Genomic DNA, 16,279 nt, shown 5'->3' with positions numbered 1-16,279 from the left:
CCCTAGCATGCATCGCCGAACTATTGCCTTCAACCAATGGCATGCGCCATATGTGACATCATTCATATTATAACATTTCGCATCTTTCGTCATCAACTACAAGTACCGCCAACTAGTTTTATATTTATCAACTACAAGCATCATCAATTACAAGAACTGCCATCTAGTTTTAAACTTATCACTAAAAGCATCACCAATTACAAGTCGTCTGTCAACCCGTCTGTGTTTCTGTCCGTTCGCGCGAACATCCGTGCGTCCATCCATGCGTCTGTCCGCACATCCACCTGTCTGTCTGTTCATGCGTCCATCTGTCCGTACGTCCGCGTGTCTATTCATCCGTCTGTCTGTCCGCTAGCCTGTCTGTCCATCCGTCCGTGCGTCTTTCTAGTGAACACTCCAAGTACCGCCGTCTCCCATCTCGCATCCCCTGTGGCACATAGAGCGGGCATGTGCCACCGGTGGCTACGTACTACTACATACATACAAGCGATGGACAGACCCACACCTTCGGAATCTTCACACCTAAAAAAGATAAACACCTTTTTATATTAACATCCTACACAGGGGCACCGCCACAACAACCACGGAAATTTAAGCCAGACAGAAGTGTTTAAGTGAAACCTCGATTGCGTTGTACAATGTCGAATTCCAATTTCTTTCTCGTCCGGTTTAATTTTTTGTGATTGTTGTGGCGGTGCCCCTTCGTTGGATGTTGATACGTAGAGGTGTTTCTATTTTTTCAATAGAGCCAGTTAATGGTTTGCGCCCATCCTCGTCTGTCTCTTTCTGTGTGTTGTGTATAGTTGTGGCCTCACGAGGTTTCTATCTGAAAGCGCCGACTCGCCCAACAGTCAACTCTTTTGAAAGATGCCCTGGAGCGTCTCTGCTTTTCGCAAGAGTTCTGTAACGCTGATTGCGTTATTGTTTTGTTACAGCTGCGGTGGAAGCCCTTCAGCATTCCGGAGCAGGGCAAGGCATCCGTTGACTTTGTTGACGTAAGTTGAGCAACGAGAGTACACTGAGGCAATGTTCACAAAAATCACTGTGCGAAGAAGTTCACACTGCTGCTAAAAAACGTAGTGTTTAGGGAAAAAGTTTGACAATTCAAAACACCTTGTACTCTACTATGGGAGGGCAGAAATCTGTGTCTGAGTGAAAAAAAGACGTGTTTAAAAAAGATTTTTAATAATTTGGGGTACGGGTTACTCTACTATGGGAGAGCATAAAACCGTCCTGTGGGGCTCAACGAATGGCATATGGTGTTTAGAAAGAACGTATTTACACTATGTACAGAGCATAGATTATGTGTGACGAATCAGTACTCAAGAATACAATCACATTTTCTCAATTGCACATCACATCAACACAACACAAAACTGACATTTTCACATACAGGAAACAGCAAAATCAGATCATCAGAATAACAAATGCATATAACTCAGAACTGACGCTATAAGGAGTCCTTCAAATGAGTGAATGGTGTAGGTGCACATATTTTCCTTAGTATACATGAACTTGGTGGTAGACTCACCAGGGCATGAGATATCAAGGTGGCGAACACAGTTCCAAAGGGCAAGGTGACAAGCTCATCAACCCTGACCCGGTAGTACGGCTTCGTAGAATTCGGCCGAAAAATAAGTGGCACCCGTTCATGCTCAACATTGACAAAAGGAAATATGACCAATGGCGTAGAAACTCGAGCTCTCCCAGGAAGAAGAGCAGGAACGCGAACACCTCATGCCTCATGTGCCCCAATATTGGTCATAAGGCACGTGAATGGCCATTTCCAGTGACGGCTTCACGACAGTTACGCCAAAGGCTGAACAGGCTGGCAACTACTAAGAGTGCCGCGAAACGCCCCCGCCGGAACCGGTCACTGGACATGAACTCTCGGAGAAGTTGGCCACGAAAACCAGCATGGACCACATGCCAAAAAGGCGGGTGACCACACATGGTATCGTCCCATGCCGGTCGGACTCAATCATGATGCAGTTAGGGCGAGTGGACTCGCGTACCACCTGTAATCGTTGTATCCCAAGAAAGTTTTTGTAGCCGATTGTGAGTGGGGAACAAGCCCCAGCCCCATCGCCAAACGAAGTGACGAAGATGACCTGGCAACGCCGCTGCGGCCTTGGGCTCTCATGACCGCATGGAGGTGTCGGGTTACCAAAAGCTTCACAAGTGCGGCCATCATGTCCACCACTTTCGCTTCAGCTACATCAATTCCGGGGCATGCAGTCTGTAGACAGTGATGGGAGGCCAGCAAGGCATGCTACACAGTCGGTAAATGGGAGGACTGTGGGCCACAGTTGATAGGACCATTGGGCACTAAGGCACGTAGAGATGGACTTAGGTGGTAACGTGCGAATGTTTGCACAGACGTAAGTCGTTATTTTAACCTCGCAATACAGTGCGCTACCGAGGGGTGCGATATAATTCTGTACCGCCAGGCCAAAAGAACGAGCTGTGTTTAAAAAAATCACATCATAACCATGGAGTTCATGATGATGAGCGGGGTGAAGCGTCCGTCCGTCCGTGCATCTGTCTGTCCGTTCGTCCATCTAGTGAACACTCCAAGTACCGCCATCTCGCATCTTTTCATCATATATTTTCAGCATATAAAAGTACCGCCATCCAGCGGACATTTCAAGGACTAAACAAGAGTCGGCACTCGGGCACCTTCTCACGACCTGCGCTTCGTGTCTATTTCCCACTTTTCACCGCTTCTAGTTCATGTCTAAGTACTAGTTCACTATATTCATGGCACTGCGACCTAACCCTCGCTAAACCTTGCTAAAACTAGGTAGTTTACGCTCAGCGAATCGAACGTGGCAACACTTTTTGTTCAGATAGTGCTCAAAGTGCGTCCTTCTGTTACAAGTTTTTTTTTTAGTAAGCATCAAACTCAAGGCAAATTTATTAGAGATTAAGTCACCAATACTCGTCTCTGTAAGTTATTCCATCAGAAACAACTATCTTTTTACTTAAAATTAACTTGCGCGGGTTTCCTCCTCACTTGAAATGGGTGCGCGCGTGCCGCTCCTCTAGTCTGTCTACCTACTACTACGACTAGGAATACATACACCGCGGACGCACGACTCACGGCATAGGGAGCTTCGCTCCAAAAAAGTTGTTAGAAGGTCCCTGAAATGATTTTTTCACATTCCGTTTTTGATTAGACCACTACTGGAGCAAATCATTGGCACCAGAGTTCAATCGAATATTATTAACAGAGCTACGAGTACTAAAACATACCGTCCTCCTCCGCTCCGCCTTTCACCCTTAACTGCCCTCAACTCTTCCTTCAAGCGCTCGGGGCTAAGCTCCGCCTTCACGGCGCCGGCGTCACGACGTGGTGTGAGACCGCATGCGCGTAAATCCCGCTGCAGATCTGATACCGGCCGTGTGTCAGATCAGATCAGCTGGAAACGATGACTTCAGTGGGGCAGAGCGTGTCGCTTGGTTTATGGGCCGTTGAGAACGCGTTTGGCTGAGCCGCAGCGATCTGCAGTGATCTGGAGTGATTCGCAACTTTAAAGCGTTGTACCAAACTACACAGTTTACGCAGAGAGCTCAAACCAGTCTTTAAATTACCCTTGAAACTTGGTCTACCGGCCCAATGTGTTTGCAAAAAATCATCAAAACCGTTTCAGGGTTCCTTTTGTGATTTAGAGTACTCGGTTCTCTATTATGGGAGACCTAGAAGTCGTCCCTGGGGCCTCACACGCTGCTTTGGAAGCGTACAGTGACTAAGAATATGTGCGGCGGTCTTAGTACCAGACCGTAAATATGTATACGAAGAGAGGAGAACATTTATCTGGTGTTCACGGTGGAATCGTACCAACTAGAACAGTTTAACCTGCTTGCGAGTGTTCGTTTTATATGTGCACACGTTTAATACCATAATTAATGCATCAATAATAATAACGACGCATTAATATTATACTATAAGAAAAAGAAAAAAGGAAGCATGTGATGCCTAGTATTTCAACAGGTTTCCTCGGAAGAAACACCTGTAGAAATGGTTAGCGCAGACGTTCAAATTATTAACATTTATTTTGTTCAGAGGTTCTTAAGTAGGCAACTAGGTTAATGAACATTATGGCTGAACAGCGGAAAAAAACTAATAGGGCAGTGAAGAGTAATGTGTCATGTGTGTTCACTGTGCCGTTTTTGTTTTGTTTCCTTTTTTCACTCTCCTGCAAAGTGTTTTTTTTCTCCTTCCAAACGGAAAACGACGATTTACTGTTCACCGTTTAATCGGCTCTTTTTCCCAGGGTCTCAACACTGTTTGTGGAGCGGGTGACGCCAGGACACGCCACGGAGTCGCCATTCATGTGTACTGCTGTAATGTCTCAATGAAGGACAAGTAGGTGCCGAATCATTGCGAGATTGACTGCATTTTAAATACGAATGCATTTCTTAGTCGGGCTATATTGTCAGGCATCGGGCGTTGTCCGCGGCGTCTGCGTGCCGGCAGGCGTTATCTCTTCGCTCTCACTCACTCTTCCATAGCAACAGCTGTGGGTGCACGCGCTTATCGTCCTCCCTAGAAACCGGAGCATGTGGCGCGAGAGAGAGAGTAAAAGAGGGCAGATGCAGTGCATGGTGTAAGAATAATCTTACACCGTGGTGCAGTGCTTCGCCGCTCCTTCTCTCACCGTTTGCTCTCTCTCATCCCTGCGCACCACTCGCCCGTCCGCTCGCGCATCACTCTCGACCGTTCGCTGGCTGGGCGCCTCCCAATAACATCCGGAAATCTGTGCTCCAGACGCCGCTGTGAAATGCCGAGCCGAGAACGCTGGCAGTTTACTCTGCCATTCGCCAGCTCCTCACTCTCCGCCGTTCGCTGGCTGGGCGCTTCTCAAGGCGATAGTGGAAGTCGGTGAAGGCGAATGTTGAACGGCAACGGTACCCTCTCTCGGCACAAGAAAAAGCTTTCTCGTTTCCTCACGAATTTTCTTCGGGGAAGTGGGGTATTTTTTTATGGAAATGTTAGTTTTTATATGACCATAAGGTATGATATATTTCAATAGAAAACAAATTCAGTGGTTCATTGACCAGGAAGCCTAAATGAGCACCATAAGCAAGCTACATGTTGCTTAACATCTGCCACGTTAGATCAGTAATTATAGGGCTCAGCTGCTGACCCGAACGTCTCGCGTTTGATCCCGTGGCCACAGTAGTCGCATTTAGGTAGAGGCGTAAATATAGACGCCCGTGTACCCTGCGATATCAGCGCACGTAAAAGAACACGGGATGGTTCAAAGTTTTGTTGCCATCAACTATGACATCCGTCACAATCATACAGCTGGTTTTAAGATGTAAAATCCCGGATATTCTTATTACATCTAGCTAAGCCTCTTTGAACTCTACTAAAAAGAAGTCTTGTGAAAAAACTGCATGTTTTAAAGCGATTTTTCTCGCTGCTTCTTTCTATTCAGGGCCATGTACAACTCCGATGGAGATTTCCTAATAGGCAAGTCTATCAACCTTGTACCACTTCCCTTTAAAGATAGTTCTCGATGTTAACTTGAAGAAAATTGTGAAGTCATGCACTGAGGACAGGGTGCGAGTATTTATACCACTGCTTGTTCTTTGCCCCTTTCAGTTCCCCAGCAAGGTAGCCTGAACGTCGTCACCGAGTTCGGCAGGATGCACGTGGAACCCAACGAGATCTGCGTCATTCAGGTGAGGGATAACAAAGATTCAGAGGATATGGTGGCACTTCGTGGTTGTTGAGCTTAAGGCTAAATTGTTGCGTCACCACTAGAGCACCGTGTTTTCTGATAAATCCGAAAAAAACCACATCAGCACTCACCATCGAAACTTTTGTCGATTCTAATGTATTCGTTAAACTTAGATTTTTTAAAAGGACACTTTCAACATTGAAAGGGCATTTTAAAAGCTACCAATCATCTGTAGGAAAGCGTGCACCTCTACCAGTGGCAGCAACCTCGTAAACTACGCTTGCATCTATTACAACCAGATTTAAGGTAGTAATCCGAACAAACGTAGTTGTTTTGTGCTCAAGTATACTCTCGAAAAGGGCACTCAGATAAACGCAGAATTTTTTTGCCCTCTCTTTGCTATCCGTGGTAGTTAACTCCTGCATCAGAATACAATATAGCATAGAAACACTTGGTCTGCTTAGGCTAATGAAATAACAATAATTAAAAGTGTCGTTGTGATTAAGCGAATCAGCTTTTATTTAAATAAAGCTGTGCACCCATAATACATTTATGCAATGAAGCTTTTAACTTCGGCCAGAACTATCGAAATTGTACCGGTTTTATTTAGTTAGAAGATTGCGAATATTTCGAAAACTAGAAGTAAGTGTTCGAGCGCGAGAGCATGGCAGAGAAGGAGGAGTCTCGGTGGGCACCCGTGACACAGGAATTCAATTTGGCATTGGCTTAATTCAGTTATGCGTACGGAAAAGTACTGTTAATTATATTACTTAGCACGACTTCACGTTTCTCGAGGCGTGTAGCTCGTTCTACTTCCGCCTCCTCGGCTCGCTGCATCCTCTTGCTTTTAGTTCTAGCAGAGTTGTCAGTTCCACTTACAATAAGTGAATTTGGACTGCTTCTTTCTTTCACTGATTCTCTTGTGTAATTTTCCGGTCGCTAGCCGCGTTTTGGGCTGCAAATAAGCATTTTCCCCGCAAATATATTTTCGTGATCATGGCGCGCTCACCTGTGCGCGTTAGTCGTTCCCCAATAGCCTATTTGTCGGCGGCCTTGAGGCAGTTAAGTGTTGAAGAAAAAGATACGTTGGGGGAATGAGAAAGTAACCTGTATCATGCACTGTCAAACGAACCAAATGGAAACTACCGTGGAGACACTATTAAAAGGCACCTATTTGCTTTCATTCATTTTCGTGCATAATTTTTAATCTCTTCTTCGTATTTGAGTGACACATTTTTATTGTAATTATTTATAAGTTAAAGAACGAGAAAGTTGATTATGCTTCCGCTTCTTTTGAGCTTCTCCTGTGATGAGTATTAGCTTGTTTGCTCGATAAGATCTGGTAACACCGAGGTTTAACGACGAATCTTGGCTTCTTTCAACCTCCCCGGCTCAGCTTCCATATGTGCTGACGAATGCCAGTGAGCCGCCCTTTCTATATTTATGCGATGAAATGGCGGCTTTTCCTCTGTCGCCACGCCAGATGTCGCGGCGACGTGTGCTACCAGCTACGGTGGTCGCTATGCAACGGCTCAGCTCGCTGAGCGGCCACCGGCCACAGCGAAACGGAGAGAACAGGGCCACTGTAGCTCTCGCTACAAGAAACCCTTTGTGTATTTCACAAGCGAACTGCCACCATGACGTTCACTTTCGTAGTCGGTACCCTTGAAAGAGGCACGTTACTTCACGACCTTACATATTTTGGCCCAGCCTTTGTAGAGATCCTGCAGCGCAGTATCGTGGGTTGTCATATTAGGCAGAACAACGAGACGGCGCGAGTGAAGTATGATATTCGTAACAGAAACGAAATCGAAAGACGTTGATGTCGCGTCCTGACAGCGATGGCACTGGTTATTCTTTCTCTTACAGCAAGGAATGCGTTTCCAAGTGTACGTATCCGGTCCCAGCCGTGGCTACGTTCTCGAGGTCTTCGACAACCACTTCGTGCTGCCAAACCTTGGTCCTATCGGTGAGCGCATTCTCGTATGGTTTCTTCCATGTTACGGTATATAAAAAATTAAGGCAACTTCACACTATAGTGCTGACAAGCCTGAAGGAACTTAAAGGGGCCTTGCAGCACTTTCTGAGCATAGACAGAAAACGCTGCCTTATGTAGTCGAGGCTCCCGAGACCACGCGAGCCAAATACTGTAGTGCAGCACGAGGTCCGGAATTTGCAATAAATTCTCAAAACTAACAAAAACATTGATTTCCCTTTTCTCTACAAAGGCGCTACATGCTCAAAAATTACGGCGTCGCAAGTGAAGTATCAGCCATTGGTTGATTTGAGCATGGCGCGCTCGGTCGTTACTGGGGCCGCCGCAAGAGGCCGCAACTTGTCCACGCGTGCGCGCCATCGCCCTGAAAGGCTGCGCATTCAAAGGAAAAATAATAAGAAAACATGCTCAAAATCACGAGGTGCGCATGACGGATCTTCTTCTCTGTGCCATCCCTCCCTGCTTAGAGTCTAGCGCTTTGGCCGGGACGAGAAAAAGAGAGAAAGCAATAGCAGCGTGCGACAAATCTTTGTAACTCCGCGTGTACTGGAAGGGTTGTGTGAATTTTTGCAGTGGTTAATTCGTGAGTAAATAAGCTCATTTAGTGAATCCATTCCAGGGCTACATAGAAAAGTGTTGGAGGGCCCCTTTACAAGGGCACTGCCATAGCAGAGCGCACCGGGGAGCCAGCTGAGTGGCAGAAGAGGGGAGCTGATACGCTCCCACGGAGGTTATCTACGAAAGCGCCATGTTACCCCCTTTCTGTTAGTCGGATTTACACGCTCATTCTTTGAAGCTCAGGTTTCTTTTCCTTGATGACCATGCATAATAATTGCCTAATGGCGGCTGACTGTGGGAATTTTGTTGCATTTCAATAACTGCTTACCTCTCACGCGGCTACCTTCGTAAAGTTGGCAACCGAGGGCTGCCCGTTGCGAGAATGACGTCACCACGTCGTTTTCATTTGACATGAAAGTGTTTTATGCAGCGGTCCACGATGGCTCCGCTGACGTATTTCTGTCACATATATGACGCATGACGTAGTAAAATAAGAGATTGCAAAGAAAAAAAAGCCAGATGGAGAAGTTCCGTAGCAGGGCGTCGGACCAGTGACCTCTCACTTTCCAGCGCGGGACGCGCTGTGTGTTGGAATGAACATAAAATGGAGCTAATAGTATAGTACATAAGTATATTCACACAGCGACGATAAGCGCTCTGGTGTTAGTGAGGACACACTCGACAAGTAACGAAGTTGCGTTAGCATGCTTGACAACGAATGCTTCGTGGCTTCAATGAGGAACTCTCGCTGCTCTACTGAAGCCGCGAAGCGTACGTTCACAAGCATGCTAACGGCAAACCATTTATATACACCATATACCGTTGACAGTCCTCAGAGCTCCTCAAGTTCACGGCGTTTTCGTCATCAGTAGCGAGATGGCGCAACGGGCTCACGTTGGTTAGGGTAGTAGACGAAGAAAGTGCTTAACAGCGCAAACGACAGGAGGTGATAGAAGAAACGAGAACAGAGCGAGGACATCAGCGCCCTGTTCTCGTCTCTTCTATCCCCTCCTGTCGTTTGCGCTGTTAAGCACTTTCTTCGTCTACCATGCAGCACCAACAAGCCCAATCAAGCACCTTGGTTTGGGTACCTTTATGCGCGCATCGAGGCACTCTAACGTTGGCAACTCTCGCGTCTTTTCGAGCGCGTGCCTCCACGGGAACGGTCTCTCCTGCTCGCGCGTATCAGATCAGACTCCTGATTCAGGACAGCACGAAGGTCACTTCGCTCGCTGTTGTGGTCACGTTCAGACAAGGAGCATGCTGCTCACATACAACGATGAAGTAAATAGTGTGACATTTGTTCGTGCTCGTCCTATACTTTTGCGTTTGTTTCGTGCGTCTTTACGTTTGAACGACGTGCTTTAACTGGTGAGCTGAGATATTTGTTTGTCCGCGCTCGTGCTGCTTGTGCTCATTTCGTGGCTGATTTCTGCATGAGATGTGCACTGTAAGTTTTGAGCGGCTTGCCGCTCTTCGCATTAAATTGCCATTTTCTTCTTTAGCACTCATTCGTTCGTCATTGTGGTGAAACAATACACAATGAATGCTGAGCTACTTCTGCGAGGAATCGTTTCACTTTAGTGTTATTCCAGTTCCTTATAAAAGGGATCAGCCATGTTTTTAAATCAATTTTTGAGCTTGTTTTCTTTCGTACTCGACCAACCGCCCCTCTTGTTTTCTTTTTTTTGCTCGTGTATTTTCTAGTTTTTTCCTTGTTTCCTTTTCTGCGTCTTTTTTTTTGTACTCGAGCACCCCCTTCCCTCTTACTTTGCCGTAGGAAAAAAAAGTGCCTAGGAAAGCAAGAGTCGGGGGGGGGGGGGAAGGTTGCGTGGATACATTGCTTTCCTTTGGAAAAATTGAGGCACACTTTGTATTGTATATTCCTATGAGTTCAGCGATAGTGTGCGGTTATTTAACTGTTTTTTTGTTTTTTCATTTTTTTACACACTCTCAACAATCGCATGATTGCGGAGAGAGCGTAAGGGGGAGAAGCCACAGCTTGCACCGTTCCAGTGCACCGACGAACGGACGACGCGAGTATAAGACAATAAAAGCCGACGTCTATAGACAGAGCTGATCATGACAGGACGGGTGCCGCATAAAGAAAAAGCGTCTGTCCCGTCATGCTTTTCTCTGCCTCGTTCTCGTAAAAAGTAGGGATAACACTTTTTGAGCATAGTCGAAAAACGTTACGATTGGTGGATGCCGCTCTTGCGGCTTTGTCTGAGTCTGAGTGAGTCCGAGTAAGTCGACTTATGAATGAGTTCGCTGACCTATGACTCTCCATGCATGACGGAGAGATCCTATTGTTTTTCGCGACTTCCGGAAAGGCGGCAGAATTGACGTCTTCCCACGAAAATGCATATGCATGTGGCGATGCCGCGGACATCCGAGTATTCGGGTCCATATTCGAATCAAATGATACGTGATCGCATAATTGCGAAATGCCAGAGCCTATAGTCATCATCATCGAGGCAGCTCTTTTTAGGAACTGTGATGCTCAGACACCAGTTGGCTATCAAGTGCGACCCTGTTATTACCGCTTTTTCACCCCGCGAAAATTTCGGCGCTTGGCGTCACGAGTGAAAACTTGGTGCTTCCAAACTTGAGTCCCACGGAGCCGTTGCTACACTTTTTGCATGAATAACAATCTCAATGCTGCTATATAGAAAACAGGGACATTGGCATTTGGGCACAATATTTGTAGCCATGTGTGGCTCGAGGGACCTTGCTGGCTTTTGCACGATGGGATAGCGCTGGTAGGGCAGTCCTTTTTCGCAATAATGTTCTAACGGTATCGCAAAGTGAAGGTTTGCTCGTTTCCGGGCGCACAGCTTTCTTCAAAGAGATATAAACCAGGTGGAATATAGAAAATCTTACCCGCCCTAAATGTTTTTGCCATGCGTTTTCTGAGCTTCTACGAATCAATTTTGCGCCCTCTGGTATTGAAGGCCATGCCGAGATCAGTGCCCTCGCTACAACTACATAACACGTTGCGAATTCATCTAAAAAATGAGTTGCCCAACCAGCGCTCATCCTGTGTGTTAGTTGCTCCTGGTCTGCGTCTTTTAGCGCTGCTTCAAGGATGCATTCTTGCCAGCTAGCCCAACTTTCTATCCAATTGCATTCACGTCAACATAAAATTTACATGAAGTGTTTGTCAGAGATCGAGCGGTATAAAAGAGACCCGTGGCGAAAATTATTTCCAGAGTATATTTTATAGCTTGTTGTTAAGTCACAGTCTCATTTCATGTTCCTAATTTCTTATGCCACTGTTATATATGTAGCTATCATGTCTCATATCCTTCGCTGAACGTGTTAAAACGGCACGTCAGGTACAATTTGCATAGTCAAATAGAGTTCTCATGGCGGATGTCTATACGACCGCAGCATAGCGAAGCAGGGATGTGTGTAGTACTGAACTGGCCGTCTTCTGCAATTGTCACGAAACAAAATTAATTAAAATGTGTAATTTACCCTGCGCTATGCAGGAGCCAACGGCCTGGCAAACCCTCGCGATTTCAAGACCCCAACAGCTTGGTATGAGGACCGGGACGTGAACGGCTTTTTGGTCGTCAGCAAGTACCAAGGTTGCCTGTTCCAGGCTTCTCAGGTCAGTGTTGACAGCATGGCTACTAAAGTTCACGTAATGACACAGGTTACAATTCGACGTGCCTTCAGCTACACGAGAAACTTGGCGAACTGTCAGGTCGGTTGAATGTGCAGCGTGGCATAGACGAGGGACGAAGGGTAGAGTACGGTAAGGCCTTGTATTTGTGGCACATCCTCACGTTGTTTGCTCAACCAAGTATAATAACGTACCAACTTGGCTACTTGCGTGATAAACGGTGAGTATTGGATAGTTGGTAGAAGACAAAAAAATTATTGACTAGTGAGGCTGAGATAACAGGTCAGCAACGACGCTGTTCTCGTCGTTTTCTCTCCATGGCTTTAGCTTTGATACGAGTTTAGGATGTGTCGCTGCCTCAAGCACTGTAACGAGTGATTGAAAAACAGATTCGGCCAGCGGACCTTGAAAGTCGAGAGATAGATGATTGAGAGCAATGGGACAGAATGCCAGTAAAACTCATAGATTTTTATGTTAACGAGTCTCAGAGGCCGTTGAAGGTAAACAGGTACAGCATGATCAGTATTTATGAAATGACAAAGATGTTTTTGAAATAATGCAACTTTTTTATTCTTTTATTGGGATGCAGAACCACTCTCCATTCGACGTGGTCGCGTGGCATGGCAACTATGTCCCCTACAAGTATGACCTGTCCAAGTTCAACACCGTCAACACCGTCTCCTACGACCACTGCGTGAGTAAAATTGATGAAATTTAAACAGAAAAGTTCCTTACCTCTGACCTTTGGCTATTGCGTTCGTCATTATACTTCCGCATCAGATACATCTGCGTACATTTTTGCTCGCTAGCAGTGATGGTGATGAAGTGCGAAACATGATGGAATGCTTAAACTGATAAATTGCGAATGTCGGGATAAAAATGAGCACAGTATGCTGAAGACAAACAGAATTCTCAGTATTTTGGCTATACAACAAGAGCGTGAGCTCAATAACCACTCTTTAGAATACGGGAAAAAGTACGTACAGACTTTTTGTATGTGCAAAAGTAGTTAAATTACCGATAGGAGATAGCTTGCTCTCGTTATATATATATATATATATATATATATATATATATATATATATATATATATATATATATATATATATATATATATATTGTCGCGAGAGTATAGGCAGGAACTCGAAGTGGAGGACTGTTTACTCAGCCACAGCTGCCATTAACTTCTTCGCTCTCGTCTTCTGCCACCAACACAGCGTGGCATTACCCTCTCCCCAAAGAAAAAAAAAGAAGAAGAAGCATCGCATGAATACCACGGCTCTGAAAAACAACGAAAGGTAGTAATAAATGTCTGTGTCCTTTGAAAAGAAAAGGACGAGATGAAAATTAAAGAAGCAAGAAAGTAATGCACAATTGTCTTGAAGGCTATTACCACATCACAAAGTTCTTGACTTGCAGTCAACGCGAATAGTGCGATTTCATCATGAATACGTGAACCACATCCGAGGAGCGTGGTCTGCGAGAACGGTGTGACGTGTCTGCTGGGACAACTTCGTAGTTCACTTCGCCGAGGCGATGAACTCGGTAGGGTCCGAAGTACCGACATAACAATTTTTCTGAGCGTCCCCGTTGACGTATAGGAGTCCAAACCCAGACTAGGTCACCGGGTTCGTATATTACTGCTCTGTGGTGGGTGTTGTATCGGCGAGCATCTTGATTTTGCCGCGATAAAATGCGAAAGCGCGCCAGCTGCCGGGCGTCTTCGGCACGCTGAACAAATACATCTGCGTCAGGGGTAATCGTGTCCGGCAGAGTTGGTTGCAGCATGGTGTCAAGCATTGTGGTGACGTCGCGGCCGTAAACCAGACGAAAAGGAGCAAAGCCGGTGGTTTCCTGCAAAGCCGTATTGTGGGCAAATGTTATATACGGGAGGATTTCATCCCAATCCTTCTGATCCTTGGCGACATACATCGAAAGTATATCTGCAATCGTTTTGTTAAGGCGTTCGGTTAACCCGTTAGTCTGCGGGTGGTACGCAGTTGCTGTTCGGTGCGTCGTGCCGCTCAGCAACAGGATCTGTCGGAGCAACTGTGCCGTAAAAGCAGTACCACGATCTGTGATAACGACAGCGGGAGCACCGTGGCGGAGAACGATGTTCTTGATGAAAAAGTCAGCCACCTCGGAAGCAGTTGCTCGCTGGGCGGCTTGTGTTTCGCAGTATCTGGTCAAGTAGTCGGTGGCAACCACAATCCAGCGGTTACCAGCCGTAGACTTCGGAAATGGGCCGAGTAAATCCATCCCGACCTTTTCCAAAGGTTCGTGAGGGGGTCGCAAAGGCTGAAGCAGACCGGCTGGTTTCGTCGTTGGAGTTTTTCTGCGCTGACAGGCTGTGCATGTCTTGACGTACTGCCGGATGGTTTTCGTAAGTTTCCGCCAGTAGTATTTGTCTTTGATCCGCGCCAGAGTACGCGCGAAGCCAAGATGCCCTGACGATGGCTCGTCGTGACAAGCACGCAAAATATCATCGTGGAGAGCAGCAGGAACGACGAGGAGGTAAACAGTTTTCGTTGAATGAAAGTTGTGCTTGTAGAGGATGCCTTGGCGTAAACAAAAAGATGACAAATCACGCACGAACTGACGTGGGGGTTGTGGGCGACGTCCCTCAATGTATTCGATCAGTGGTTGTAATTCTAAGTCTTCGCGTTGCTGCTCAGCCTTGTTTAATGATGCGAGAATGGCAAGGCAGCTGAAGTCTTCATGATTGTCTTCTTCAGTGACCTCGACGGGTGCGCGGGAAAGACAGTCAGCGTCGGTGTGTTTCTGACCAGACTTGTAAACCATCGTTATATCGAATTCTTGTAACCGAAGGCTCCATCTCGCGAGACGGCCCGAAGGATCTTTCAGATTCGCTAACCAGCAGAGAGAGTGGTGGTCACTGATGAATCGGAAGGGGCGTCCGTACAAGTAGGGCCTGAATTTAGTTATGACCCATACAACCGCCAGACATTCTTTTTCAGTCGTCGAGTAGTTCTCCGCAGATGACAACGTGCGGCTAGCGTAGGCGATGACGCGTTCCACGCCATCTTGATATTGCACGAGAATAGCTCCGAGGTCAAGGTTGCTCACGTCAGTGCGGACTTCTGTGTCTGCTTCGGTGTCGAAGTGACCTAGGATCGGTGGCGTTTGTAGGTGTTGTTGAAGATCGCGGAAAGCGCCGGATTGTTTGGGGCCCCAGACGAAGGCGACGTCATCCTTGACGAGTTGTTGTAGAGGGTCGGTGATTTTCGAAAAGCTCGGCACGAAGCGGCGGTAATAAGCACAAAGTCCCAGAAAGCGGCGTACATCATGCTTTGTTTTCGGTATCGGGAACAAGGCAACTGCCATAGCCTTGTCAGGATCGGGGCGAACACCACTGCTGCTGATAATGTGGCCAAGGAATTTCAGTTCCTCATACCCAAAATAACACTTTTCCGGTTTCAGAGAGAGACCAGCAGTGCGAATAGCCAGAAGAACCGCCTAAAGCCGCTCAATGTGCTGTTGAAGAGTCGTAGAAAGTCGTGCCATTCACTTCTTCGCTCTCGTCTTCTGCCACCAACACAGCGTGGGAATATATATATATATATATATATATATATATATATATATATATATATATATATATATATATATATATATATATATATATATATATATATATATATATATATATATATATACTTTTCTCACGCCATCACCATGGTTCTGGTAGTTCGCGGTCGGTGTGTGCATCATCAGTGTGACATAGCATTCCCGACAAGCAATAGGCCAGCGCCGGCAGGCAGATGACAATTATTGTTGTGTAGCAGAACTGCTCCCCGAATACTCCATTTTTTCTTAAATTGTAGAGAGCGGGGAAGAAAACCGCTGGTCAGTTGGAGCAACCAACCAGAGATGGGAAACGCAATTTTAAAAGCGTTTGTCATTTACGTATTCATTTGGCTGCGTATTGGTCAGCGAGTGCCATGCCCTGGTCAACAACAACGCAGGACCCCTCGATCTTCACGGTGCTCACTTGCCCATCGACCAAGCCGGGCACGGCCATCGCCGACTTCGTCATCTTCCCGCCACGTTGGTCGGTAGCCGAGAACACCTTCAGACCCCCATACTATCACCGTGAGTATTCAGCCATTTGCTGTTCATTATATATATATATATATATATATATATATATATATATATATATATATATATATATATATATATATATATATATATATGTGTGTGTGTGTGTGTGTGTGTGTGTGTGTGTGTGTGCGAGAGAGAGAGAGACCTTTGTTATGATCAATCATCTTCAGTTTAGTGCGTGTAAAATACACAGTTGGTTATTAATATACAGGTAGGACCCCAGTGCCCATTGAAGGGCAGGTACAGGGGTCCGTTTAAGATTACAGAATCATCTTTCGT

At 46.1% G+C, this 16,279-nt stretch overlaps 1 protein-coding gene across 1 annotated transcript in view; it reads left to right on the top strand.

The window, feature by feature from the left end:
• The window catches only part of LOC142761779 (homogentisate 1,2-dioxygenase-like), a 63,115-nt gene that overhangs the window by 26,937 nt on the left and 19,899 nt on the right, over positions 1-16,279 (top strand). The window contains exons 5-12 of the mRNA XM_075895827.1: positions 936-995; positions 4,278-4,369; positions 5,445-5,479; positions 5,612-5,691; positions 7,560-7,659; positions 11,739-11,860; positions 12,465-12,569; positions 15,862-15,988. Coding sequence (XP_075751942.1) covers positions 936-995; positions 4,278-4,369; positions 5,445-5,479; positions 5,612-5,691; positions 7,560-7,659; positions 11,739-11,860; positions 12,465-12,569; positions 15,862-15,988 — 721 coding nt within the window. The remainder of the gene's footprint in view (positions 1-935; positions 996-4,277; positions 4,370-5,444; positions 5,480-5,611; positions 5,692-7,559; positions 7,660-11,738; positions 11,861-12,464; positions 12,570-15,861; positions 15,989-16,279) is intronic.

The sequence above is a fragment of the Rhipicephalus microplus genome, chromosome 5 (assembly GCF_043290135.1).
Source record: "Rhipicephalus microplus isolate Deutch F79 chromosome 5, USDA_Rmic, whole genome shotgun sequence".
Classification (NCBI taxonomy): domain Eukaryota; kingdom Metazoa; phylum Arthropoda; class Arachnida; order Ixodida; family Ixodidae; genus Rhipicephalus; species Rhipicephalus microplus.
The sequence above is the reverse complement of the archived record's forward strand: the minus strand, read 5'-3'. Positions and strand labels throughout refer to the sequence as shown.